The following is a 27,612-nucleotide window of genomic DNA, read 5'->3' as shown; positions in this document are numbered from 1 at the left end:
CTGTGTCAAGTGTCCCAATCTCGCACATAGGCAGTACAGATCGGGCAGTTCGGTAGTGACAGAGGTAATCGTCGTAACCAGCAGACTTCATCCGCCTCCAGTCTTTGACACTTGGAAAACAAGCACATGTGATACTGGTAAGGATAAACTAATGTATATATATTAATATAATACCGAAACGTTAACGCTTGTCTGAGTATATCTTCCGTTGACTCTGGCTGTGGGTCTTACCGGCTGTTGATAGCCCTTATAAGCTAACGCTAGCATGCTTTATTCAGACATTAGCTTTAGCCTTTAGCCCGCTTTGAGTTATGGGTGGCTAACGTTACTACAGTCCGGTAGCTCAGTTAAGAAAATGTAACGTTACTTATGGGAAACGTTAGCCTACGTGTGTCTGGCCGTGACTCTGACTGAGTAGGCCGTAAAAGCTTGCGCTAATGTTTAGCATGCGCTAACGTTTAGCTTGTGCTAATGTTTAGCATGCGCTAACGTTTAGCATTCTTTATTCAGACCACGCATTATCCAGTGAAGAACACTCAGCAGAGCATATATTTCTCAACACAACATTAACTGTAACGTTAAATGTTCTTAACTGAGCTAGTGGACTGTAAAAACACTACCCACCCATGACTACAGGCTAAAGTCAATGTCTGAATAAAGAATGCTAGCGTTAGCGGTCTACCAGCATGAGTCATGGCCAGATTCAAAGGTAAATATACTCAGACAAACATTAAGTATATTAACTTTACCTTTTCTTAACTGAGGCTTGGTGGCCTGTAAACAGTATGAACAGGCGGGCTGCGTGTTTTATATTGTAAATAAATAGATAAGACTATAAATTTGTATGTATTACCAGAGTAGAAATTCTGGTGTTAAACGTCAATTTAAGGACAGAGTAAGTGTGTTTCTTTCATATTGACGAGCGACTTATATTTTAATTTTCGAGTTCAATTGATAAAGATATTGTAAATGTAACTTGAGTTTACAACATTGTGTTATATATTTTTACATCACCAAAATGTTGACCACTGTCCTAAAATAAAGTATAGGCTTTGAGTAACGAATTTTAGTGGGCTGTCTTTCATTTTGACACACAGAACAATGTTAAATGGATATATCCGCCTTCTTTCATTTATCTTTCCATTCCCACAACAATATACATAAAGAAATGGCATATTTTGGACATAGTTCGAATGGTGATTAATCATGATTAATACATTTTTAAGCTGTGATTAATCTGATTTAAAAAAATGTAATCGTTTGACAGCCCTAATATATATATATATGAACTTTGTATGTAATACTTTGTAAAGTACAATGCAATTTGAAAAGAAAGAATGTATTGAGTGTACACCTGCATTTCATTAATTCCCTCTTCACATCTCTCTATTTCTCTTTCTCTTAGAGCGCCATGGCTGATATTGAACCACCTGTTCGATTGCTGATCATCTTGAACGACCACAACAGCATCAGACTGGAGCTTCGAAATGGGATTCCCAACTCAATGGAAGAGCTCATTGAGGAGGTCAAGAATTCATGTGGATTGGACACTGATTTTGGGAACACATTTGTTAATCTTACATCTACACATGCGATTAAAGATTTAACATTGATCAAAGTTGTCGAATTAGACTCCGATTCTCCAACTGTGGTCTTGTACCCAGTTGAGATACCATTTAAATAGTACCCCTACAAGTGGACTGTACAGTGAAGACTCCTCTGAATCTGTGAATACCGATGACACAGTACTACTTAGCGGCTCTTCCTCGGAATCATTAAGAACACAGCAGTGGCCTAAAGTGTTTCCTATCCCGGTCTTCTCCTATGACACAGAATGTCAATTACAGAGAGGAAATGTAGAGTACACAAAGAACCAATCTAGACTGACACCAAGCTCAAATCATCTGCAGAGCTTGCTGTGAACTCGTTGAAGACCAAGTCTCAAGAAGAGTCCTACCCTGCGAAGAATTTAAAGAGAGCCAGGCGAGCTGAGGCCAACCATTTTGCATCCTTGTCGATTGGTGAGACTCCAGAAAGCATGGAGCAAGAGACAATTTCCCTTTTGGCAGAACAACAGAAAAGAAACAACCGGCAATCAATAAAAGAAAAGATGGCGAAGGCGTTTGGATACCGAAGACAAGAAATAGTGCATCAGAGGCCAAGCATTGAAGGCCTCTTGGAGCGGTGGCCTGCACTTTTTCATATGGAAGAGGTAATTATTTTGATGAACACCTTGATTGTAAGCCTGTAGTGGAGAAGAAATGAGGGCCCAACTAACTAACAACTATAGACAGCCAAGGCAAATATGTTGACGTTTATTTTTGAATATATATCACAATATAAGCCTTACATCTATTACTCTTAGTGTCTTTATTTGGTGGTGGTTTTCAATATGTGGATTAATTCATTTAAATGTTACATTCATACAAGCTGACTTGGAGTACTTTTAATCAAACCGTTGGCTCTTTATAAAAAATATGTGTATTATAAATTCTCAGTATTTTTTGTTTTCTATGCTGCTTATATTTTCTAGGTAAATGCTGAGTTCATGCGCATAACAACATTTCCATTGGAGACAAAGTTCTTGGCGCAGTTGGACAAACACTCCACCAAACTGCCGCAGGTCATCAGGAGCAGGGGAGGAGTTGTGAAACAGAAGACCACCGGGATCTTGCAGGTTTTGGATGAGGTATCTATGAATGAGTTTTTTATCTGTGGGATCAGTGGCTGAATCGTCCTTTTTCTTGCATTTGATTTATTATATATATATATCTGTTCTTACTCAGACTGTGGACATCGCCATCAGAAGAGCATGCATCCTCAAATCTCTAATGGTCTACCTGGGTGAACCTGTTGACCATCTCAACAAAGAATTCCAGGTAAGACCTCTCACTCACAAGAAGTTTGTTCATAAAAGAAAACATATTTGTACTGCATGCAAATAACTGCTTGGTTAGAAAGATAGTCATTTGTGATGACCTCTTGAGCCGACTGAACTGAGAACTTTCCTTTTCATCTATCCACTCTAATCTTGTATTTGTAAAAGGTAGCTGCAATCTTGGGGAAACATTTGCGCCTCAGGCCTGTTGAACTACACTCTGTGGTCCTCATCCATTCCCCTTTTTTTTGCATGATATGCAGGACGCTGAGGCAGGCAACAATGGAAACCTTTGTCACTGGGAAAGAGGATCAGTTTCATCGACCCAAAGACGTCAAGGTTCTCATCGAAGAATCAGAGGTCCTCAGCGCCTTGCCCTGGGTTGCGACAGCTTTTGCCATGCTCTTCGGGCTCATATACGCACTGAAATGCCTGCGAGCTAGTGCAGGCAGTCAACTCGAGCACTTACGCTGCATTCATACATAAAGCCCCCTTGCCACTCTACAACCAACCAAACGGAGTCTCCTTAATATGCTGCTCTATTTAACCTGCCAGATCTCTCTCCATGCATTGCTTGCTGCTGCTACTATAGCTGCAGCTACTTCCACGTCACTGCTGCTTGCTGCCCCACCACCACCCCAGCTTCCACCTGTAGGCTCGGGGGTTAGTTATTTGATCATCACTCATCGTGCTATGTATATCTGTGGAGTGATGATGCCCGAGCCTAATCGCCAAACGCAACTATATGCTGCTTCTAATAAACATGTTAAAGAAACACGTGAGTTGTCTGACTGAACTTAAGATATCAGAAATAACTGCAATCCACTTTTGAAGTTGTGCAAAAAGTATTGATGGAGCTTGAGGGGAAAAAGATGAGCCCAAAAGTGAATAAACTGAGAACCCAGCTGTTCATCCCAGAGTAGACACTTTGTTGCACTCACTCACAGTTCCCATTGTTACATGGTACGGTTTCTAAAACCAAGGTTTTATAATAATTATGCATTGTAAAACATTTGCGAAAAAGTGTTGTGTTCAGAAGTTGCACTTACAGTATGACCGATCTTCACTGTAGAAGTTATGCATGTCTAATCATTTTCAGAGATGACATGTCTCACAGGCATTCATTTATAATGAATAGTTGGTTGAAAAAGTTCTGATATTGTAAATATTGAGATTTTACAGTTTCTTATAATAACATAAATTGTTGGTTGAAAAAAAAGAAAGTTCTAATGCTCAATTTGTATTTGTACACATCACATGAACCTTGGTATGGAATATGAAGTGATGAATCAGTCCTGATGTAACTTTTCTGTGGTGAAAGCAGAGGGATGGAACTATTTTACACATGAATAACATTTCATTTAATCTATATAGGCCTATAGTGTAATTCATATTATTTCACTACTTTTGTAAACCAAATCTAGAACGCCCCAAAAAATAGATGAGATGAGTAAATGTGTTTTCACCTATGGTTTTCCAAAAATCGGATTTCTCATTTTCAGCTAAGTATCTCATAAGACAGTGCTCTAAGGTGAGTGACTTGCATCTCTAGCAAGACCAGAGAGTGTCCTGAATATTTTGATAAGTAACATATGGGGTGCCATGTTATAAGTACATTTAAAAAGTGATTTAAGGAGACGTCTACATATCGAGAAAATATCCTTATACTCCATAGGGTTAAGGAAAAGGGTAAGGCAATTGTATTTTTTATATATATATTTTATATTGTTTGATTTATTGATTATATTCAAAGGAAAATTAGTTTCATCCCTGAATCTGGAATAATATACAATTTACAGCAAAGCCTAAAAATGTCAAGAACTTTTCAACTACAGATTGCTTTGGTCTGGCTTTACTCTTCACTGATTGGTTAAAGACACTTTAAACTTAGTGGCTATGGAAATCAGAAGGAGGGGCTCATTATCATATTAAAAAAACGCGCGTTTTATACGCGTCGAGAACGTGCGTAAAATGCGCGTTTTACGCGCGAAAAACGGGCGTTTTTTACGAAAAACGCGCGTTTTAAACGGGCGAATAGTGGCACTTTAGGCTTTCGATACTCTTCTGCTCGTGAAACTATGGCCTGCTCTCGCGCGCGGAGAAATGTTAGGAAGTGGGCGTACCGTGTCCAAGTAACGCCAAATCTAATTGGTTACACCCCTCCTCTTTTATGATTGGCCGTTGTCTGGATTCAAACCAAGAAGTACTGTTTGTCCCTCTCCAAACGTGATGAAATATGGCTGTGGAAACGTCTCACGTAAGTTACTTTACTTTATGAATGATTGTTTTAATTAAAGGCATGGTTTTGTATTCTGTGGTTATTCCACAAGAGCCGTCGTTACTTATAAATGGATTGAGTTTTTTTAGATAATACATTTTTACATATTTTTCAAAAGTATTCAAACTATTCTATTATAAAGATAAGAACCAATTACCTTTTCGATCTTGACATATGATAATATAAAATGTAGCTTTCAAAAACTGAATTTGGAATTAATAATTTTGAGTACTTTAGCAAAATATTTTATTCACAAATGTCGCTTTTTCAAAATGTCCCCAGTTTTTATTGCCTTTCTCAAATAAATAATACTATACAAAAAGGATAAAATGATGCAAATGTAAAAAAAAAAGTTTCTTGGCACTTTAATTTCTGAATGACCACTTTTTTTTATGTTCAAATGCCCTAAGCTTATTTTTTGGAATGTTTATGATGAACATTGATGTTTATGTGCCTTATTCTGTATTTGACATAATTGTTTCAATAAAGATTTACCACATTTCTTAAAAATATAATTAAATACAAATAAAAGAGTGAATAGATAATTGTGGTATAGCGTCATAACTGAATTAACAAACTCTGACCAGAAGGAAATATTAGCTCCATCTGAAAAAAGGACTGTTACACCTTAGTTAGGGTTTACAAACACATATATTCAAGGAGTCTTACTCAAGTATTAATTTAGTTAATTAAAGTGTACTTTATTTTTCTTCACAGCATATTCTGAAACGGCAGATCCTGGAGAGACTCCTGTCGAAGTTTGAGCTTGCACTCATTCGAGCACCACTTGACCTGGATTTCCTGGAGTTTGCATGTCGCCAGGAGCTGTACCTCCTGCAAGCACTTTCAAGACATGTTGACATACCGCAAGGAATAATCCAAGCTCTTCAAGAGCTGTTTGGACTACTTAGGCAATATTTAGATTCAGAAGCCCCAAATACAGCAGTGGGATCAGTTATTGGTCTAAGAGGACGTCCTAAGTTTGAAATTGAGAGGCAGCAGTTGGTTGAGATGTTGGGGACAAACCTATCGGTGCCTTGCATTGCAAAAGTGCTAGGTGTTTCTTCCAGTACAATCTTTAGAAGGATGAGAGAGTTTGGCTTATCCGTTTCAGAACTTTATAGCTCCATCAGTGATGAGGAGTTGGATAACGTGGTCATATCTATCAAGAATGACATGCCCACTGCTGGATACCGAATGGTCAAAGGACGGTTGTTATCTATTGGTCTACGTGTACAATGGACAAGAATGGCTGCCTCAATGCATCGAGTGGATTCCATAGGCATCCTCTCCAGACTGGCTAGTCTGGGCTGTGTTGTGAGGAGAACATATTCAGTGCGAGGGCCTCTCTCACTTGTGCACGTGGATACCAACCACAAATTGATACGGTTGTGGTATTTATATTTCGCTAAGTGATTCAAAAATAATCTCATTGTAATGTCCCAGTTTTGGAGAATCAGTGTTTCAATTCCAGAGTGCTATAACAGTTTGTTCTTTGGTTTTTCCAGTTACAACATTGTCTTATTTGGTGGAGTGGACGGGTATTCGAGAAAGGTAAGACTGCATTTTACTTCAGTAGACACACATTAAACAAACATGTATTTTTTGTACGGGTTTACTGCTAGCTACATAAAACCACAAGAGGTCCCAACGCTGTGTCCTGACTTTGCTTAAGAAATTTGGTCCAAATGGATAAAGTGTATGGACTAAAAAGGAAGCAGCAAAGTCAAAGTAGATGTAAAGGAGATTTTGTGCATTGCCTATTTTTGTTGCACAATTATGAGTCAGTATACTGTATGTCAGTAGTGTTTGCTTATTTCTATTGCAACAGGAATTCTTTAATTCACAGTTTAACAGAATGTTGCCTAGCTATTGTGTGTAATTGCCCTATTCTTAAATATTCTCTGCTTTTCTGCAGGTAATGTACTTGGGTGCTTCGACCAACAACCGTGCGTCAACAGCCTATGGCTTCTTCCTAGAGGCAACACAAAGACATGGAGTGCCTTTAAGGTGAATTCACAGAAAAAAAGCACACTCTTTGCACACTAGATCAATACTGTGACACTTTTGTATGAGTATTTTTTTTGACAGTCATTTGGTCAACTGTGTACATTTCAGGGTCAGAGGAGACCAAGGTGTAGAAAACGTACAGATAGCGAGATTCATGTTTTCGGTTCGCGGCACCGACCGTGGAAGCTTCATCTCTGGTAAAAGTGTTCATAACCAGAGGTAAATTGCAGCATATCTAGCAACTAAATTAGTGAGGTGGAATTATCTGATGTGGAGACCAAGCACCTTGCACTTAACCTATGCTAGGCCAGCATGAAAATAGATTACTTGAACTGGTTTTCCCTAAACCATGTATTTTCATCCATAGGATTGAGCGTCTTTGGCGTGATGTTCGAGTCATAGTCACCAACAAGTACTCCGCGATACTGCTCTGCCTCGAAGAGGATGGTCTGCTCGACATCTCATCAACAGACGACCTCTTCTGTGTGCACTACATTATTCTTCCCCGACTTCAGATGGACTTGGGGATTTTTACAGAAGGCTGGAACCATCATCCACTCAGCAGTGAACGGAACCAATGTCCAGAGCAGTTATGGCAACTTGGACTGATGCAGACAAACATTGATCAGCCGGAGAGCCCAGAGGTATTGATCTTGTTTCAATATTAACCTCTCATTGTTAGAAGCCTGAGTTACCTTTATTGGATTGTCATTGAAGATAGTAATTACTTACCATTTACTTTGTGTAATATACATTGTCAAAAGATTACTTTCTTTCCATGACAATTTTATTCAGTTTGTCTTATTTTAACTGTGTAAAAATAACAAACTATTACTTGATGTCATTGTTCCACTTTGTTTATAAGACATACATTTATTTCACCTTAGTGTTCAAAACCTCTGTTATGGTTATTAGGAGCCAGATGTTGACTGGGAAATTGCTGCTGACCACGATGGAGAAGAAGAGGATGCAGGGATTGTCGTCCCCGAATTTGACTGCCCTTTGAGTCCAGAAGACATAACTGAACTTGAATCAGTATTTCAGCAAATTGACCCAAACACTCCGGTCAAGGAACTGTACTTACTCTGCCGTGAGTATGTAGCTGAAAGATGTGGCTCTTAAGAAATACAGCTCCCTTGAATGACACAGATGAGGGTAAACATAGCCTTAAGCCTCATAGTAGGAATATAATGGGGAAACAGTTTAAGTTAGTAACGTGTATTATATGTGTATTACAGTGACTATAAGAGGTGGAAGAAGTACTTAACTAAAAGTAGAAATACCAAAATGTAACAATACTCTGTTCCAAGTAAATTTCCTGTGTTCAAAGTGTTACTTAAGTAAAGGTACCAAGAGTAAAATAAGTCATGATGCCGATTTCAGGATAGAGTAAAGTTACTTGGCACAACTGGTGACTGGGTTTTTATTCCATTAAATTGAAACGGACACAAAACACAGCTCAAAAGTATAATGGTTCCCCAACTTCGCCATTTGTTTCAAAAAACATTTTGACTGGAACAGTACGTGATGTCACTTGAACGTTTGACTGTACAGTAACATTCTCATCTTGAACAAATGAAAACCTTGTCAAATAAAGTGCAATAAAGACTGTTTTAACAGAAAACATTGATTCTCTGAACCTTATGAACGACTAAATTCCCTGCTACTCATAACAGCCTGTGTTATGAGTAGCAGGAACTCCGGATATGAGCCGAGGTGCCTTGTTGGAAAGGTAATGGAGTTGGAGCACGCATTTACCACTGGAAAGCATACAGTGTGTGTACCATAGCGCACGCTGCAATCATGGTCGAATTCAATTAGGATTTGAAATCTCTCTCTCTCTGTTGAGGTGATGGGGACATGTGCCTGCCCAGTAAGCCATTGAAGGAAGCAACCAACAGTGATCTTATATTTTTCCTTCATCTCCTCTTCATCTCTCGCCGGTTCACCTGTAGACTCCGTCTCTCTTGAGTCTCCATCACCAAGATCACTCTCTGTTATCTTCGCAGGGGTCCCCCTCTCTTCAACCACGAAGATCTTTTCTTCCTCTTAAAACAAGTCGAAAATGAATACAAAGAAATGCATATTTTCACCTAAGCAATGTCAATAAATATGGCTATTGTTTTTAAATTGTTTTTTATATGGATATTTTGAAGAAGAAAACCTCACTAGCCAGTCCTGTTTTAGTTATCATTGTTTCATCGCAACTATCATGATGCAAAGTTGTGTTTAAACTGAGACATGTAAACATGAATAAAACGGGTATACAAAGCTGTCATTGAGTTGCCTGTCGAAATCGGGGGTACAATTCAAGAACAAATAAGTTTATAAAATGTCAGGGCAGTAGTATCACCTTCATCTTCAATGTTTTGGATGAAGTCTTGCAAAAAGTTTATAATCCTCGATTCCCTCTGGCGTCGCAGCGAGCCCAGCTCACTGAAGACTGGAGATATGGCTCCCATCAGGAATTCAGCATCCGGCTTGGAAAGAAGAAAAAACAAAATGATGTATGCTCAAAGTTGGATGAGCTTAACCCTTTAATTACCAGACCAAGACAAAAGCTATGGGAAAATTATTTGTTTGCATTTTTTTTTAAAAAAGGTATCAATATTGATCTAAAAAGTAATGTCAAGTGTTTTTCACAATAAAAAAAAAGACTTGCTCATCTTACTGTAGATGCAGAATTGGCCTAAAAATAAACCACTGGCCTAACAGCAAATGTCTATATCCTGTGTTGGCCTAACTTGCTCATCTGTGTGCAATTTTGGGCTGAATGCCATGCATGAAAGGTGCTATATAAATGATTATCACTCTTTCACTCTGAGACTCATAAGCCAGTACGAGATTTAGTAATATTACCATGAATCTAGCCATTTATTTACCATATTTTATTGGAAAACTTCTCTGAAAAAGTCATATTGCTAGTTTACCATAAAAGGCCCATTCGACCGGTTGGTTGAGCATATTTGCAAAAAATTATTACACCCTTGTTAAAACTGTTTTTGTGCATAAAGTTATATAATTCTGTTCAGTAAGTGCTCTGATATTAAAATATGTCAAATGACATGGTTACCTTACAAAAGTTGACCAAAAAGAGTGATTTCGTCAGCAGTGATTTTTAGCATGCCAACTTCCTCAGTTGAAGCCAGCTGAAGGGCTTTCTGTTCAAACCACAGTGACATCTAGAGGTTGTTTTGTGCATAACATGTCAACCAAATGGTAGAGATGGCTGAATCAGATGGAGTTAAACTTTTAAAAAAAAATGTCAACAAGATATCAAGACACAAAATGTGCTCTACCAAATGGTGGCGCTGGCTGTTAAAGGGTTAAGGTTTGAAATTCAGTGGTAAAATCAGCTAGAGACATAATACTGACCTTTTCATGAAGGCCAGGGACGAACAGATCCCTGAAATGGTGTGGTTGTTGTACAATCATCTCGCACAAGCCATACAGCTTCATGCCTGAGCATATCTGCTGCAGCATTGGTAGGATGCGGACCGATGAGTGCAAGATAATTGCCCTATAATTCAGTAACAGATAACAGCAATAATATAAAACCATACATAACAAAGGGAAAGAGTGACTGCACACTCAATATGAAGTATGAGTGTAAAAGAATAATTGATTGGTTTTAAACATGGGTTGTTATGGGTTAAATCACTTAGCATATGCACATACTTTATTATTTCTTTCCTTCCTCTCCCACGTGGCATGACCACTGTACCCGCATGCTGTTATCCGATCCAGAAGGTCGTACATAGCTTCAGGTTCAGCCATCTCAACCTTTGCAATTGGAAAACCAGTATCACACAGTAAGTCATGGGAGCCTTAGCTTATTTTAAGAATTAGAAAATATTCACACTACAAATAGGTGTGTGTGTCAACCATACTAAAACAAACATGTTATATGAACGAGTATCTGAGGAGAAGAAAAATATTACCTCTTCCATAAGCTGGCTGAGCTCTGGATCAGTCACATCTTCCTTGGAAATGGAATCTCTATCCATTTCCCCAGTGGATATGTATCCATAGCACCACTCCCTGAAAAAGTTAGGTGGAGGACCACCTTGCACTATACTGACTGCCATAATCTCTCCAGCTGTCCTGCATTAACAAAGTTTAATCAATGCATAGACATTATTAATAAATAAAATAAACATGGAAAAGACATTGCAGAACACAATTCTACATACTTGAAATGCTCTTTGTGGTAGTCAGTAATTGAGTACTTGGGGGTTTTCCCTGTACTCCCTCCCTGAAAAAACTTCCTTTCAACACCTGCCATCATTTCTATAATTGAAAGGAAAAGTGGATCAATACATTGATAATCTCAATTAGACCACTGTATATGTTAAAGAACAGCACGCGTCATGCAAAGCCCTTAACCTGTGCAAGCACAGAAATGGCATGTAACCAGAGAACCGCAATACACTGAGGAATATTTTCATTTATTATAAGGAGGTAAACATATACCTGTTAAGAATTCTTTCCTGAGAGCCCCATGGTCAATTCCAGACTCTCCAATGAAAGACACTCGGAGGGGGTTTTTGGGAGAAGACCTCTTCTGACGTCTCCACTGCACTAAACCCCTTTCAAAGATGTCCTCCCTAGTGACACTAACATTAAAGAGTGTCGTTGTGTCCACTCGTCCACTAAGTGTTTCGATGGCTTCAGCAAGACTTGAAGGAAAAAATTAGAAGTTGATTAGACAACTGGATCCAAAACGTTTTCCCTTAAGCAGGGTATATGCAGGAATCCTGACGTCAAATTTAATACCTTTTAAGACCTTTTTTAAGACCCTTTCCATACATTTTAAGACCTCATCGCAACTTCAAGTTCTAACCGGTTACATTGGCGACACACTTTACCTCACATTTACTATATTGATTGTAAGATAGCACAACTAAACAGAGTGCAGACAGACTACTGAAGCCTCCTCTCCACATGACCTTCAACCTCTCTGTGAAGGTCAGGTTTAATGCAGTATGCTGCTTTGTTGCTTCTGTACTCTGTGCTCTTTCCCTCCAGTAAAACTCCTCAGAAACCAGTATTTGACCAATAAACAAAACAATTGACAAAACTTTGAACTATGAAATATATGAAACTGTGGTGAGCTTCAGCGGGGTAATGCCATATCGGAGCTCCCTCACAAATACCCAGGGGTTGGGCTGGGGCTGTCCGGGGCCAAGCCCGGCACATAGGACGATGCTCTGACGTCATCACCCTCACACATTTGTCATACGTTTACAAAAAACGATATATATGTTAAGACTTTTCTCGTTCTTAATATAGACTATATTTAGGGTCGATATGTGTTGACCTTACTTTAAAATAGCAGATCTCTGTGACCGGATATAGTTTGTCTTAGACCCCGGCCCCACGAGGACGCATACAGTAAAACACATACGCAAACGCAAAAAAGTCTTCCGTTCACACGCATTCGATTAGTCCGTTCACACTCGACCGCTGGAAATGCTGGAAACGCTGTAGTACATATGCCAGGCCTGTAAGTGGCGCTGCTGCCGCCACAAAATACACCAAAAGCAGCGAAGAAGACCCCGGAGCATGGTTGTCATGGTTGCCCTTCTGTTTATTCTCCGCGGTGGACGGCGTGTTCTCCTGCTGTATATCTCTCAGGTAGTCCACCAGCAGATAAAACCCCCCCCCCCCCCCCACACAGAGCGGAGCAAGGCAACGAAACTTAAAATAAGAAGCAGCATTTTATGGCACGCTATGCATGGGGCCGCCTTGAGGGGGTTTCCCGACATGTTGTTTCAGTAAATTAAAGGGTGTTTCATGTTGTCGTTGCTCTGGACCTTCTTAATACCTTGGAAAATGCCGTTTGATACTTTTTAATAGCCTTAATTTTCGCTAAATTGATTTATCAACTTTTAATACTTTTTAAGACCCCGCGGACAACCTGACCCCTTTTGTATAATTGAGTAAACTGACGACCCCTGACTGATGGAAAGTGGCCTCTTTTAAATGATATTAAAGGCATAACAATAACAATGCAGAGCAACTGATGAATGGTACAATTAACACAAATAGTGAACACAATAACTGCAGGACGTTTTTGTTTCAAATAAGCAATTACAGGTACATTTTAAGCATATTACCTTTTCTCTCGCCCTGTCAGTTCTTCACTGGCATGTTCTTCCAAATCGATAATTTGTGTTGACTGCAAAGTACTGATGAGGGGAAAAATATTTCAATGGGGCACGCCTTAATCATGGTTTACAATTTCTAACACAGCAAGAAAAAAGTAAATAAAGAATGTGCATAATAGGAGAAAAAAAACCTTTCTCTACAAGTGCTGGCATGTATTTCAACAAAATACTCTGGAAATAACTCTGAGCACAATGGACAGGCCACCTTTAAAAATACAGAAAAGCAGAGCAAATATTCAAGTGAATTACTGAGACGCAGAAACCTTCATCATCTGCAATAATGTAATTGATAAATAATGCACTGATTTTTACCTTAATATCGATTTTAGAACAGGAGGTCCTACACGGGAGCACACTTGGAGAAGCCTATAATAAAATGTAGAAAGACTGCCAATTAATGACACATACAATGAAGATTGTTTAGAAACAAACACCTACAATATTAGTGAGCTTACATTCCCAGGATTGCTTGTAGCTGGAGACTCATCTAAATCTGGGTCCAGATCCTGAAAATCGTAACCAGTTAAAAAAGCTGTCGATTCAGTATGACAATGATCCTGCATAGTTATTTGTGGAATAACATTACCGGTTCCAGATCCATGCGGTCAGAACAGCTGCTTGGTTCACACTCTTGTGCATGTAAAGCCAACAGCTGGACAGGCATGCTTAGATGACACGTGGCACATCTGGCTTTTGGCATATTTTCGAACTCCTTCGATGAGTAGGGCAATGGGGAGGTGTCTAAAGTGTCCTGGATGGGCATTATAAAGAGACAGCCTTTTCCACCTAAAGCTTTGGCAAGGTAGGCCCCTGTGTAACCCTGTGCCTCAGGTACCAAAACACTTAATTTCCGCTGGCCTGATCCTCCTATGTGGGAATGTGTACAAACAAGTGGATGTTATTTAATGCACAGAATGTTATAGGGGAGGCAGTTGATTTTAACAAGATGCACACTTGCAGTGTTAGGCTTTCTCATGGATTGCTAAAAACAAGAGGGTAGGTAAATATGCTAACCATCAAGGGCATTGATGAGCTATTATAAGAGCAGCTGTTGTAGGAGAAGATAGAGTATAAATAGGATTTAACTGCAGAAATACTAGACCACAGTTGCATTTAATAAGGGAGATTTTATCTTACCAGCAGCTTTATGTAGCATCCAGGCCAATGGTACCATTTTCGAATATGATTCCATAAGTATATATGATATCTATGTGGGAAGAGCAAAACAAGTGTGCAGTTAGAACTATAACCCTCCACAAATGTTACCTCTGTTGAAGCTGGTTTGTGACCAGTAGTACTTCAGTGGATTGGGAAACTACAGTAATACATAAAAAATTGCCCCAAATTGGGATCAATAAAGTGCTTCTTATATTATCTTGACTCCTTTCCTTATTATTTTTTCTATCTTACCTGGGAGTGGTCAGCATTTTCGGGGATATTGAGAGTCCTCCTGCCAAGTCCAGCCTGGAGAAGGATCATTTCATCCGATGACTTTGGTGTTCTTTCTGTGCACTTATTGAGCAGAAAGAACTGGATTGGGGTTGACCTAAGAGCCCTTCTTTTGGGAGATGGGGTATAGCTTTTACCAGATTTGAATAGGCCGGGGAAAGCCCTGAGGAGTTGAAAACAATGTGTAAGAGAGGCATGTAAGAAGCTGTTATACAATATATTCATTCTAAACAATCTGAAGAGTGTTAATTTCTATTAAAAAATACCCTGAATTATAGTTAATTGCCGAGTTATTACAATGACAATTCAGTTCAGAACAATCTTTATTTCCTAACGGATCCAAACCTGGCCATATTTTGATCCACTGTATTTCCTGCTGTAGAAGGAAAACCAGGGGTTCTTTGTTGCTGCTGCCCCTGGACTGCCTGACGCTGCCTTGTCCCAGCCTGCTGCCTGTTGCCAAGAGCAGACTGCTGCTGTCCCTGTATAGTAGGCTGTCTGTTGCCCACCTCCACCTGCTCTCCCTGAACCTGTACTTCATCTGTGAACACAATTTAAAGATGTCTATGATTCCCTAGAATCTAAATAAACTGAGTCCTAAATACGTGAAGTAGTTAGAATATATAAAGGCTTCATTAATTAAACATTACCCAGATAGTCAAAAGCCCTGAAAATAAATAGAAGAAGAACAAGAAGAAGATGAACCTTTAATTACCCCCCATGGGGAAATTCAGTTTTTCACTCTGGTTTTAATATGGGTTGGTAAAACTGTCACTGAAACACCTCGGCGTGCTTCTGCCGGCCAAGACTGCAGCTGCAATTCTAACCATTAGATGAATCTGTGAAGACAAGTGATCTCCCCCTAGTTTCACTTACGATTTTGAGAAGTTGGTTCAGCCAAGGCACTTCTCAGCATGTCAACAACACGCCTGGCAGCATTTTGTAACTCTATCTGTTAAAACAGACACAAATAAGAAATAGTTAAATTGTCGTCTTGTGTATCGAGCAGATCTTGCTAACAGTTAACTTTAGCTAACTTTTATTATTGCAGACAGCTGTGTCACTTTCTTCTTATACCGTGGCTTGTAAATAATGCAATGTCAATATCTCAAATGCCAGTCAAGCAGATAAATGATAGTTATGTTAACCGGTAGTTTTTGTGTACGTACCTCCTTGTCGTCAGCCATTCTTCTTCTGCGGGGCTTTCCCGCTCCGATATCACTCTTCATTTGAAAACGGCCAATCATAAAAGAGGAGGGGTGTAACCAATTAGATTTGGCGTTACTTGGACACGGTACGCCCACTTCCTAACATTTCTCCGCGCGCGAGAGCAGGCCAGAGTTTCACGAGCAGAAGAGCAGGAATTGCTCGCGAGAGCGCAGGAGACCAAGGAGAGCTCATGTAGATGCTGCACATACTCAAGGCATGTTTCTCCCCTGCAGGCTTCAATATTGCTCTCGCGCGAGTGCCGTTTTAGTGCTCGCGAAAATAATATACGTCCGCGGCTGCTTGACTTGTGCTCGCGTGGATCTCATATGCCCTCGCGATTTATGACAGAGATTTGCCGCCATAGGGGGGGGGGGGGAAGCATTCAACAACAAAAAAACACCACAAAAAAAATGAAAAGACATACCATATGTTCTTGTTTTTTTGAGAGGTTTGTATGAGATTGACAAACTTGCACTGGAAACTCAAAGTATCCTGACAAAGTGGAAAATGAATTTCTTGCTCAAATGTTTACCACAATGCAATGCACCACCTGATCGGCATAAATAAAACATCATCTACATCTGTCAAGATGCTTTCTGTGTTAATGGTTCTGTTTGGATGCATAGCACACTATTCAATGAAGGATGTGGTTTTGTGGCTTCCTCTGCTCTGGCCAGATAGCTTGATATTTGACACATATACACCTCAACTGTGGTTGGGTCTTTTTTAAGACTAAATGCATCACTTCCTTAAAGTTTTCACAAGAGCACATTCCGGCATAGACAAACACAGAGACAATAGAGTCTAGACCAGGGGTACTCAAATACAAATCTTAAAGGTCCAAAATAAATGTTTCAATAAGACAAAGGTCCGTTTATTATGGTCATTCAAACTTTTAAACAATTGCAACAAGATTCTTACCACGAGGTTGCAAAAACAAAAATAATCTGTATGCAGCAGTTTTCATTGTTATTGCGTCTGTGCTTGATCCCTCAGAGTCGCAGTGTAAGAGCTGCAGTTATGAATAAAGGCAGCTGCACTCTTTTTCATTCAGCATTCCCATTATTGCTTTATAAATGTCTTGCCCCCTTGTGTGTCCACTGAGGTTCGTCAGGCCCAACACATCTTCAACAAACTCCCCTTTGCCTCATCATAAAAACTCACAAACACCAGCAACTGAGCATTGTCAGTGGTGTCAGTGGACTCACCCACAGCTAAGGAAATGCACTGTGCATTTTCTATTCCATCACAAAGCTGATTAATCAAATCACCAGCCAGTATTTATGTTCTTCTGGTTGCTGTGGAATCTGAGAGGGGATTTGCTTGATTTGACCTTATTTCCTCTTTGTGTTTGCCTTCAACATGGTACATCACTTCAGTCATGCATTCTTTATACTTCAGTTATTATCCAGTGGAAAGTCCTTACCTACTGGCCTAGTTCAATCAAAGTGGTTACTTTTGTTTGGCTGGGCAGTGTAGTTTTACACACCGTCTTATTTGACTTTCTCAGGACTTAAAACAGTTTTTTGGGGGCAGACCCCCTCAAAGAAAAAAATATATTTACACACGTAAGGTCATCATCTTAATAGTTTTGTATGCTCATCCGTGAGCAGAGCATCAAGTTGACGTCTATTACAGCTGAATGTGGCGATTACCATTTTGTTCAGCAAAACGCCTCACAAACGTATTAAGATCAACAGCTTCAGTGCGCTTTGATTCAATGCTGAGTGCAGCCACACTGACAGTCTCTTCTCTGTCAGTGTAGACCGCAAATACCTCATTCCTTCAGCGCTTGGGTCCGAATGCTTCTCGCTTTGCGCCATCCCGTTCAAATGAAATCACCGCCAATCATATGGCCACGCTCGCGCCAGGACCGGGGGAGGGGTTACATGACGTGCATCTTGTGCTGCATTCACTTGCACTCAGACATTAGAGACTTTCTCTCATAAATGTCCGATGAGCCACAACTTTTCTTTCAAAACAAAGCTGCCAACTGGGGTGGCAGCTGGGGTGGCAAGGCCTATTTTTAGGCTGTCAGTGGCCACCCCGGTAGGTTACTAGGCTAGGCTACTAGCTACAGTACAGACGGAACGAGATGAGCTGTTGACTCTCGCTCTGATTTTATTTATTTTTTTAAACTCTCGCTCTGACTCAGACACACATTTTTCCCACCCGCATTCCGCGAAGACCCGCCCTACTGTGCCTCTGATTCGCAGATTGTTTGGGAAAAAACGCTGACGGGATGCTGAATGTGATTGGACCAATGCGTTGACAGACACAGTGGAACAGGACATGCAGAGCGCTGTTTGCAGTCTATGGACATAGCGGATCATTTTGACTCGTTGCGTTGTGGCAGTGGCGAGCCGTGACTTTTCTACCTAGGCCCTCTGACCCCACCCCCCTCTTCCCTTGAAAAAAATGTTATTACGTCACAGCCTATAGTATACTTCTTCAGCGGAATATCAAAACAGCGGCCCAGGGTGCAATACGCAAATTAACGCGTGCGCACCCACACACACACACACACACACACACACACACACACACACACACACACACACACACACACACACACACACACACACACGCGCACACACACACAGCCTTCTACTTGCTACAAACTTAAAAAAAAAGACGACGCACACACACATCATCTCGGCTCGCGCAGCACACACACAGACAGACATAGATTGCGCAATAATGTATTGCGCACCTTGGAGGTGCAGCGCAGGCATATTGTCACTCAAGAGATGCGTAGTTCATTTGGAAAACATGTTTTTCTTTTAGCCTATTTACCTCGTTAACGTAAATAATACTCTTTCATGCTATCCGTCATTACACTTGCGACAGCGCTGATCAGGTCATTCTGAATCCTTGAAGATGTGCCGGTAAAGACTGTTGATGTGGCGAGGTGTGTGTGCAGGTCGCTGTCATATTCTGCCACTAAATCCAGCAACTCTATGTAATTCCCCTTGTTTGATGAAGTTACACTCTCATCGTGACCTCGGAACGGCAACTCCTGCTTGCCCAAGTACACCACACAATTTATGAGGCGTTTCAAAATTCCTCGGTTCCTCTTCACCTTTTCATTATGAATGATGACACCCCGGCGTTGTTGCTCATCCAGCTGGAGCTCTATCCTGGTGTCCCCAAATGTTTTAAGCCGAATAGTAGCTCTGAGGTGACCTGAAGCATTCTGATGGCGATGTGCTGATTTGGATAAACTTCCTAAATCAGAATATCCATCTTTGGCCCATGACCCACTGTCCGCTCCAAAAAGCAAGCAATCCCAGCAGTACAGCTTTTGTTCCCTGGTTGATCCGGTCATCCAGTTGTATCTGGCGTAATTGCCGATATTAAAATGCCTCTCGAACCGTTTGGTTTTTTGAACCAAAATAAGCTGTGGTGTTGGTCGCCCTTTGGTAATTAACTCCAATTTATCCGTGTAACTCATTCTTGAAAAAGACTCAGTTAGTAGTTTCGCAACGATGTCATCACTATCACTAACGTGAGCCATCGTGAATGAACGTATGCTAATTATCTAATTCCTAGCTTGACCCGTTGATATATCACATGCATAACTTGGCAGCGCAGCGGGCGGAACCTGTCATAAAGTCCGCGATAATAAAGCCCTCCCATTTAGAGGGGAGATATGATTGGTCAATTGGACTGTCACTTGACATTACTCTCTCGTTGAGTTTACTATAGCGGGCCCTCTGTGAATCGCAGAGAGGGCCAGACGAGCTTTGTTCATGTAACGGTTAAGCTAACCCTTCACATTCAAACAGAAACTGAACAGGCAGATTCGAAGGATTTATTTCTTTGGAAATGTTATTTTAAATACAATTAAATCAAGTTTTTTTCGGTAAAACTAATGAAAAATATAACAAAAATAATATTTAAAAAATATATATTTAAAAAAAAGATATATTTTTTAAATGTTTTTAAATATTATTTTTTATATCTTAGGCCCTCACAGAGGGCCTAGAGGGCCCTGACCGCTCGCCACTGCGTTGTGGCGATGTCTCGCAGATAACACAGATAATACAGATAATACATATGAAAAGTATAATTTGCTCAGAGTCCAGAGACAGTTGTGGTTCGGTCCGGATCCGGACCGGAGTCCGGACTTTGAGGATGCCTGGTCTAGACCATCAACTATCAAAAGGTACTGAGGGCACAATGGATTTGGGAGTGGTGATCTACTGTACACGTTTTTTGAGCTGCTCATTGATGGCATCTGCTGTGCTGGTAATAGTGTGGTTATCTTGGCACTTTGGACCAGTAAAAGCATTGTGGTGCCAATAATAAGTGAAGAAAGATTTGTTTGCTTCTTTGTTGTAAGCCTATTAGCATATTGTTTTTAGGAATGCTGGCTCTGTCATCGGTGTCAAATTGGACAGTATTGTAGCTGTGGTGGAGAGGAGGACACTAAACAAACTGTTGTCGGATAACCCCCACCCTCTCCACCTGCAGCTGGACAGTCAACGGAGCTCCTTCTCCAGCAGACTGCTCCAGCCCCGCTGTCACAAGGACTTATACAGGAAAACATTCCTGCCTACTGCCATTAACCTGCACAACAACTCACCTCTGGCTGGCAGAGATCTCACTGCCCCATAGCTTGCTTGTGTCTCCTCTTCCATAACACAGAACAATTTTCACAACAGCTGTTTTGCACAATTATTTGTATTCTTACTATATACTTGTCGCTAATGTTAAATTGTATTCGTATTATATTTGTATTTTATTGTATCTTTTAAACATTTTTTACTGGTGTAATGCTTGACACTGCTGCTGGAACAAATTCATTTCCCAAATCTGGATAAATAAAGTATCTATTTGTCTATTGTTAAATCTATAAGATTCATACTATTTCTTTGAATTATTTTATTTAGCTTCTGTCTGTTTTTACCTTAGAAATATTTGTATTCATAGTTTATCAGTTGTTTTTCCTAGATCCAAACATTTTGATATGTGAATAATATCAGAATGTGAATGCATCGTGGCAAAATATGTAATCTTTTTTAACTGGACACTTGCTTTGCTGTTGCTCTACTTAAAACTCTGTTCCTTAAAATCAATATATTTTTAAGCATTTGCCTCTGCATTGCAAAAGTTTATTTAATTGAAGTAATCATTTATTTGTTAAACATGGAAAAAAGGAAAAGAAAAAGGAAGAAATAAAGACAATCAATGTTAAATCACCCTTGTTTATTGGTGAATTACTTATAAGTGATGATACTATTTATCCAAGAGAAGTTCATTTATAATTATTTTTACCAAACTGGCACTGATCATCAAAAATCTGAGTAGAGAACAAAGGGTTCCTGTTGGATTTGAGAGTTTATAGTTTTACAACAACAAATCCAACCATATAATTACCTTTTAAACAACTTAACACATTGGAATGAATCAAGAACAACATGATGGGTGTAAGTTGATTTGATTGCATTTCCAATGCTCATTCACCAAAGACTGGCCCATGTTTCCTGAGCCCACTCGAAGGCAGCCTTGGGGTAATACAGAGAAGACTCAGCGATACATTTGAGGGATATGGCATAATTGTCATTCAATCTTTGTTGAATGGTGCGAAATAAACTAGCCACAGCTTCTTCATCTTCGTTTGATAGGCAGTTTGTAAAATCTGTGCAAGGAGATTAAAGAGTCAATTAGAAATGTTGTATATATATAATGACAGTTAATTACAAGCACATAGTACATTTTGATGCATTGCCATAATCACATTCATGATACTATCATGGTACCATCATGGTGCTTTCACGACAGTACCTGTTTTCATATATTGACAAAAAAAGACTCACCATGATCTGAGTCTAAAAGCTGCGGCTTGGTCAAGCCGAGACACTCTGCCTGGGTCTCAAATTCCTTCAGCTCAGCAGCGGTAATGTTTGTTCTCCTGCCTGGTGAGCAGGGGACATATTTGAGATTACAGCCTTGCGATGATATTCTTTCTAGGAATATCTACAGTACATGTTAGAAAAATGCAAAAATAGTTATGTAGATAAAAACAAATAACAGTTATGACTCATTATAACTCTGTATGTCAGTGTTGGTGTGTTGGTTGTTCACTTTATACAGACTTCGATATTTCAACAACTATTAAGTGAAATTACATTCCTACAGCTTCTTGATTAGTTGTAATTATCTTGGCAATCCTTTAAAGTGGACATATTCTTTCTTTAAACAGACTCTTTCAGTGCTTTTGTTCATTTTTAGGGCTGCCCAGATCAGAGAGCAGCAGCATACCTAACTTTAGCTGAAAGTGAAGTGTTTCAAATAGAGTGTGAAGACAGGGTTAATTAGACATACAGTTATTTCAAACATAAAAAGTGTCTTGTTATGCTATATTGTACTGTATACCATCATTTTAAACTCCATTGTTAAAGTAGTATAACATTCTTCTATTTCTTACTAAATAAGATGAGTAAATTCAGGACACTGTCCCCCTTTGTAATGATGCAGTCAGAACAGCCAGTCTGCAGAAGCAAATCAGGGTCACCATCTGCAATGTCTGTTGAAAAATGGATGGAGAATGGATGTTTAAATGAAATGCTATACAATAAAACTTTAATATTATGATCACACACGTTTTTTTTTATGAAAATGATAAAAAATACAAATATCATTGTTTACATAAAGGAACACTCTGTGCATTGGTAAGAATATCTTTCTTCTTATTTTTTGTATGCATTGTAAAAGCTTAAAAGGAAAAGCAGAAAAAGCAGAGACAAGACATAAAGAAACAAATAAACACCATTGCATGCGGAAAATATAAATAAAAAAGACTTACTGTTGCTATCTACATCAAAGAGCTTGTTGTTCTCCTGTAAAAATTGTTCTGTTTCATTAGAGCAGAGTCCATGCCTGCAAAGGTTTATCCAAGATTGTAAAAGCTTGTACATGATAAGGAATTATGCATGAATACTCAAATTGTGTTACGATCCTTCTTTTAAACATTCATGCCAACAAATAAACCACTATTTCAAGATAAAAGATTGCATACATTTTCAGTTTGATGAGGTAATCGAAAACGTTTGGTGTCTCTTTGGAGGTAACTTCCATGTGAACACTTGGCAATAACACTCTGGAAACTAACTGTAATATACAGGACGAAGATATGGCTATCATATACCACCTCCCAGATAACTGAAATGACAAAAGAAGAACATTATTTATTTATTTTCACTGTTTAAATGTCTGGCAATTTATTTTTTCTTCAATAACAAACTTTGGCAATGAAAAAAATCTACTTTTCCTACAACATACTGCAGGAAAAGGAAATATGGCAATTCAGTAGGTTAAGTTGAGTTTTGTCATGTGAAAAAGTTTGAAAGATACAAAGGGAGTTATAAATGTGAAGAGAGACTTACATCTGGAGCCTTGTCCACTGGCTGCAGCAGCTTCTCACAGGCCAGCGGCGCAGGCTGGCACACTGAGGAGAGACTCAGCACAAGAGCAGCGACACACAGAGTCTTCATCATGGCTGTGATTCCTCTTCATCGCTCTCAGGTCAGTGTTATAAAGATATCACTGACCAATTAATTCTGTGCAACATGCATCCACCCTGTCTGAGTGGGTTCAAACTGCACTGATGTAACCCAGAGAGTAAGCATGATGGGAAATCCTTCATGTTTACTTATTACACAAACTGAAATGCAAATACTGCAGGGTTAATTATTAAAAATGTTGTCACGATAACACGACTCAGCGTGTCCTACATCCATGATACACAGCAATTCTAAGGACATTTTAAGAATGTACTGTACAGTAGGGTTTGTCAAATGTCCAGACGGCTTGAATTCTTAAAAAACGCTGCACTCTATTCTCCAAAAATGAAAGGCAAAAAAAGAAAACGTGGAGCTACATAGAATGATAGTTCAGCAGTTAAAAACATTGTGATAAGTGTGACATTTAAAGAAGAAATGTTCCCAAAATAGGATCTGGATCTGGAAAACAAATATTTTAAGAGCTATCAAAGTGTTGTGCTGGAGGAGAAAACACATATATTATTCTATGACTGTTAACTAATAATTATGAACTATTTATTGTATTATGTATATACTATTAAAGTGTTGAAAAACGGTGCCTTGATAGAATAGTAAGTCAACATGCTTGAACTATGGTTCTGTTTTTTGAGAGGTATGTGAGTGCACCTCAAATGACCCAGTGTGCACTGGAAACTCAAAGTATCCTGACTAAAGGAAAATGAGTTTCCTGCTAAAATGTTTACCAGAATGCAATGCACCACCTGATCGGCATAAACACGACATCATCGGTGTCACAATCTTAAGGAGAACCCAAATGCAGCACTCGAGAAACCAAGGAGAATTGGTAATAAACTTTATTGGAGATTCCACTGGATCTGAGGAATACCAACCGAGCAGTTTAACGCACCGGAGGACAGCGAGCAGAAGGTGAGTCAGGGACAGGCAGAGAGTCAGGGAGTAAGCGAGGCGGTCAGCGTAGATACAGGCAGGGTCGGATAACAGGCCAGACAGGATAGTCTAGGGACAGGCAGGATCAGGGAACAGGCAGAGCAGGCAGATCGAGGACAGGCAGGGTCGGAACCGGGAAGGCAATCTAGTTTCAAACGTGGGAAAGACAAGCATGAAGTACAATCTGGCAAAGAGTGTGTGTAAGGTGCGGGTTTAAATACTGGCAGAAGTTAATGGGTGCAGAAGAGAAAGAGAGTGAGCTAACGAGTGGGTGTGGAAAACAGGTGAGACAGGTGAATGGAAAACTACTGGTGAATGATGGAGCAGACTATGACAGAACCCCCCCCTTAATGGACGGCTCCTGACGTCCCTAAATGCTAATCTACAAAGGAGGGTGGGAGGTGGGATTAATACTCATCTGAAAAAGTTATTTCGGCCTCCCTTTCCTGCCCCCTGTGGTAATCTGCGTCCTCATCAGAAGCCGGCCCCTCGCTGTCCTCCTCTGAAGAGCTGACGGTAAGAGGAGAGACTCTCCCTGTGTCCAACACATGACGAGCTGGAACCCAAGCCCTCTCCTCAGGGCCGTAACCCTTCCAGTCCACCAGGTACTGGACTCCTCTTCCTCTGCGACGGGAACGAAGAAGTCGTCGGAAAGTGTACGTAGACCCGCCGTCAATCATCCGGGGGGTGGTGGGGGAGGGACCGCAGGAACCAAGGCACTCTCTCGGACAGGTTTGATCCTGGAAACGTGGAAGGTGGGATGGATCCGCAGAGTCCGAGGCAGTCTTAGCCTTACTGCTGCGGGATTGATTATCCTGACAATCTCAAAAGGTCCAATTAATCTAGGTGCAAGCTTCTTCGAATCCACCCGTAAAGGAATATCCCGGGAGGAAAGCCATACCTTTTGGCCCACCTGGTAGACAGGTGCTTTGGAACGTCGGCGGTTGGCAGAGGAGGCGTACCAGTTGGCCGAACAAACGAGAGTTCTCCGGGCTTGATTCCAGGTCCGTCGACAACGACGGATGAAAGCCTGGACGGACGGACAGGTAACCTCCCTCTCCAGGGCCGGAAACAGAGGGGGTTGAAACCCGTAAGCACACTGAAATGGAGACAGCTTGGTGGCCGAACTGACCAGAGTGTTGTGGGCGTACTCGACCCAGAGCAGTTGTTTAGCCCAGGCCGCTGGGTGCTTGGAGACTATACAGCGTAAGGTCGTCTCCATCTCCTGGTTCTTTCTTTCTGTCTGACCGTTGGATTGCGGATGGAAACCGGATGACAGACTGACCGTGGCCCCAAGGAGCGTGCAGAATTCCCTTCAGAACACCGAGGTAAATTGAGGACCACGATCGGAAACCACATCAGTAGGCAGCCCAAGGAGCCGGAACACATGGAGCAGGGCCAGCTCCGCCGTCTCTTTAGCTGAGGGGAGCTTGGGTATCGGCACAAAATGTACTCGGAGGATGGGGGCGGAGGTGAACCTGGCCTTAAGGTTCTGGAACGCCTCCTCAGCCGAGGAGGACCACTGGAACATAACCTTAGAGGAGGTCAGGGCTGGGAGAGGAGCGGCCAAGGTACTGTATCCACGAATGAACCTCCGGTAGAATTTGGCGATCCCGAGGAACTGTTGTAGCCGCTTCCGGGATTCTGGAACCGGCCAGGAAGTGACTGCATCAGCCTTGGAAGGATCCATCTTGATGCTCCCCTGTCCCACGATGTATCCCAGAAAAGAGACAGAGGATTTGCGAAACTCGCACTTCTCCGTTTTAACAAACAGCGAGTTCTCGAGCAATTTCCGGAGAACCGCCTGGACGTGGTGCACGTGTTCCTTCAGCGTCTTGGAAAATATCAGGATGTCATCCAAGTAAACAAACACGTGTCGGTCCAACATGTCTCGGAGCACGTCATTTACCAACGCCTGGAATACTTCAGGGGTGTTGGTAAGCCCAAAAGGCATGACTAGGTACTCGTAGTGCCCCTAGGTGGTGTTGAAGGCGGTCTTCCACTCATCCCCCTCGCGAATACATACCAAGTGGTACGCGTTACGCAAGTCCAGCTTTGTGAATATGGTAGCTCCCTGCAGCAACTCGAATGCAGAAGACATAAGAGGCAGTGGGTATCGATTCTTGATCGTAGTGTCATTAAGACCCCGAAAGTCGATACAGGGCCTTAGGGTCTTGTCCTTCTTCTCCACAAAGAAGAACCCTGCGCCAGCAGGTGATGAGGACGGGCAAATAATCCCAGCCGCCAGAGAGTCATTGATATAAGTCTCCATGGAAACTCTTTCCGGAGCAGACAGGGAGTACAATCGACCCCTGGGAGGGCTGGTGCCGGGATGCAGGTTGATGGCACAGTCGTAGGGCCGGTGTGGTGGTAAGGAAGTAGCCCTCGACTTGCTGAATACTTCCTTGAAGTCGAGATATTCCGGTGGAACCCCTGTAACATCTGCAACTTGGCTGGGGTTTACCGAACGCTGAGGCGTGGCAGCCTGTTTCAGGCAGATCAGATGACAAGAAGGACTCCAACCCAAAATGGCTCCCGTCTCCCAGTCAATGTTAGGGTTGTGGCGGCGGAGCCATGGATAACCCAGTATCAGCGGAATATGTGGAGACTGGAGAACATGAAACTGAATAGTTTTGTGATGGTTCCCAGACAGGAGCATGTGAACGGGTACAGTCTGATGAGTCACTGTCCCCAGCAGGTGACCGTCTAAGGCGTTGGCTGGAACTGGGCGAGACCAAAGTACCCGGTCTATTCCCAACTGCAGCATAAGCTTCTCGTCCGAACCAGAGTCAATAAAAACAGCAAGAGCCTGAGAGCTATCCGGTAATAGCAACCTGGCGTGGCTCAATGGTCTCTGAGCGGGAACAAATCCAGGGGTTTGGCTCACCAGTATGTTCCCCATTACTGCTGAGCCTTGCCTTTTACCGGGCAGTGAGAAACAAAATGGCCGGCCCGGCCGCAGTAGAGACAAAGGTTACGACGTCTGTGATGCTCACGTTCCTCCAAAGTGAGGTTGGTGCGACCCACCTGCATGGGCTCATCCCCCCCTGGTTGCGGCTCTGGAGTGAGGTGAGGAGTCGCAGCCAAACTCGGACGTCGGGGCGCCCAGGCATGTTGAACTCCCTCCGATCGTCGCTCCCGTCTTCGTGTCTGGATGCGCCA

General features: G+C 41.2%; 4 protein-coding genes and 1 long non-coding RNA gene across 5 annotated transcripts; 2 read left to right on the top strand and 3 right to left on the bottom strand.

Moving 5' to 3' along the window:
- LOC117446917 (uncharacterized) lies at positions 1-3,653 on the top strand. Its single transcript, XM_034083427.2, has 5 exons — positions 1-137; positions 1,406-2,212; positions 2,534-2,689; positions 2,787-2,879; positions 3,142-3,653. The coding sequence occupies exons 2-5, from the start codon at positions 2,039-2,041 to the stop codon at positions 3,319-3,321; spliced, it is 603 nt and encodes a 200-aa protein (XP_033939318.1). The 5' UTR covers positions 1-137; positions 1,406-2,038; the 3' UTR covers positions 3,322-3,653.
- A 2,950-nt stretch (positions 3,654-6,603) lies between these two features.
- LOC117447284 (uncharacterized) lies at positions 6,604-9,203 on the top strand. Its single transcript, XM_034083976.2, has 5 exons — positions 6,604-6,710; positions 7,075-7,166; positions 7,275-7,385; positions 7,534-7,810; positions 8,082-9,203. Exons 2-5 carry the CDS (start codon positions 7,078-7,080, stop codon positions 8,286-8,288), a joined length of 684 nt encoding a protein of 227 aa, XP_033939867.1. The 5' UTR covers positions 6,604-6,710; positions 7,075-7,077; the 3' UTR covers positions 8,289-9,203.
- Positions 9,204-9,518: 315 nt separating this feature from the next.
- LOC117447285 (uncharacterized) lies at positions 9,519-10,648 on the bottom strand. The gene is made up of 2 exons (XR_011643278.1): positions 10,542-10,648; positions 9,519-9,646 (listed from the first exon to the last, which is right to left on the bottom strand). It is a non-coding gene; the product is annotated as an uncharacterized lncRNA (long non-coding RNA).
- A 175-nt stretch (positions 10,649-10,823) lies between these two features.
- Positions 10,824-16,036, bottom strand: LOC117446359 (uncharacterized). The gene is made up of 13 exons (XM_034082527.1): positions 15,955-16,036; positions 15,662-15,737; positions 14,747-14,948; positions 14,474-14,543; positions 13,923-14,203; positions 13,792-13,842; positions 13,649-13,702; positions 13,468-13,541; positions 13,286-13,357; positions 11,640-11,845; positions 11,360-11,456; positions 11,108-11,270; positions 10,824-10,949 (listed from the first exon to the last, which is right to left on the bottom strand). Exons 3-13 carry the CDS (start codon positions 14,813-14,815, stop codon positions 10,824-10,826), a joined length of 1,263 nt encoding a protein of 420 aa, XP_033938418.1. The 5' UTR covers positions 14,816-14,948; positions 15,662-15,737; positions 15,955-16,036.
- Positions 16,037-21,190: 5,154 nt separating this feature from the next.
- Positions 21,191-23,597, bottom strand: LOC117447045 (uncharacterized). Its single transcript, XM_034083632.2, has 6 exons — positions 23,386-23,597; positions 23,019-23,161; positions 22,806-22,879; positions 22,428-22,526; positions 21,817-21,915; positions 21,191-21,638 (listed from the first exon to the last, which is right to left on the bottom strand). Exons 1-6 carry the CDS (start codon positions 23,494-23,496, stop codon positions 21,460-21,462), a joined length of 705 nt encoding a protein of 234 aa, XP_033939523.1. The 5' UTR covers positions 23,497-23,597; the 3' UTR covers positions 21,191-21,459.
- Between the last annotated feature and the right edge of the window lie 4,015 nt (positions 23,598-27,612).

The sequence above is a fragment of the Pseudochaenichthys georgianus genome, chromosome 5, assembly GCF_902827115.2.
Source record: "Pseudochaenichthys georgianus chromosome 5, fPseGeo1.2, whole genome shotgun sequence".
In the NCBI taxonomy this organism is placed as follows: Eukaryota; Metazoa; Chordata; class Actinopteri; order Perciformes; family Channichthyidae; genus Pseudochaenichthys; species Pseudochaenichthys georgianus.
The sequence above is the reverse complement of the archived record's forward strand: the minus strand, read 5'-3'. Positions and strand labels throughout refer to the sequence as shown.

Coding starts and splice junctions, on each gene's coding strand:
- LOC117447284 (XM_034083976.2), top strand. CDS start 7,078: ATGTACTTGGGTGCTTCGACCAACAACCGTGCGTCAACAGCCTATGGC. Junction 7,167..7,274: donor AGACATGGAGTGCCTTTAAG/GTGAATTCACAG, acceptor TGTACATTTCAG/GGTCAGAGGAGACCAAGGTG. Junction 7,811..8,081: donor ATCAGCCGGAGAGCCCAGAG/GTATTGATCTTG, acceptor TATGGTTATTAG/GAGCCAGATGTTGACTGGGA.
- LOC117446917 (XM_034083427.2), top strand. CDS start 2,039: ATGGAGCAAGAGACAATTTCCCTTTTGGCAGAACAACAGAAAAGAAAC. Junction 2,690..2,786: donor TCTTGCAGGTTTTGGATGAG/GTATCTATGAAT, acceptor GTTCTTACTCAG/ACTGTGGACATCGCCATCAG. Junction 2,880..3,141: donor ATCTCAACAAAGAATTCCAG/GTAAGACCTCTC, acceptor CATGATATGCAG/GACGCTGAGGCAGGCAACAA.
- LOC117447045 (XM_034083632.2), bottom strand. CDS start 23,496: ATGATGAAGACTCTGTGTGTCGCTGCTCTTGTGCTGAGTCTCTCCTCA. Junction 22,880..23,018: donor TACCTCATCAAACTGAAAAT/GTATGCAATCTT, acceptor AAACCTTTGCAG/GCATGGACTCTGCTCTAATG. Junction 22,527..22,805: donor CTTTGATGTAGATAGCAACA/GTAAGTCTTTTT, acceptor ATTTTTCAACAG/ACATTGCAGATGGTGACCCT.
- LOC117446359 (XM_034082527.1), bottom strand. CDS start 14,815: ATGATCCTTCTCCAGGCTGGACTTGGCAGGAGGACTCTCAATATCCCC. Junction 14,204..14,473: donor GATGCTACATAAAGCTGCTG/GTAAGATAAAAT, acceptor ATTCCCACATAG/GAGGATCAGGCCAGCGGAAA. Junction 13,542..13,648: donor GTTCTAAAATCGATATTAAG/GTAAAAATCAGT, acceptor GTATTTTTAAAG/GTGGCCTGTCCATTGTGCTC.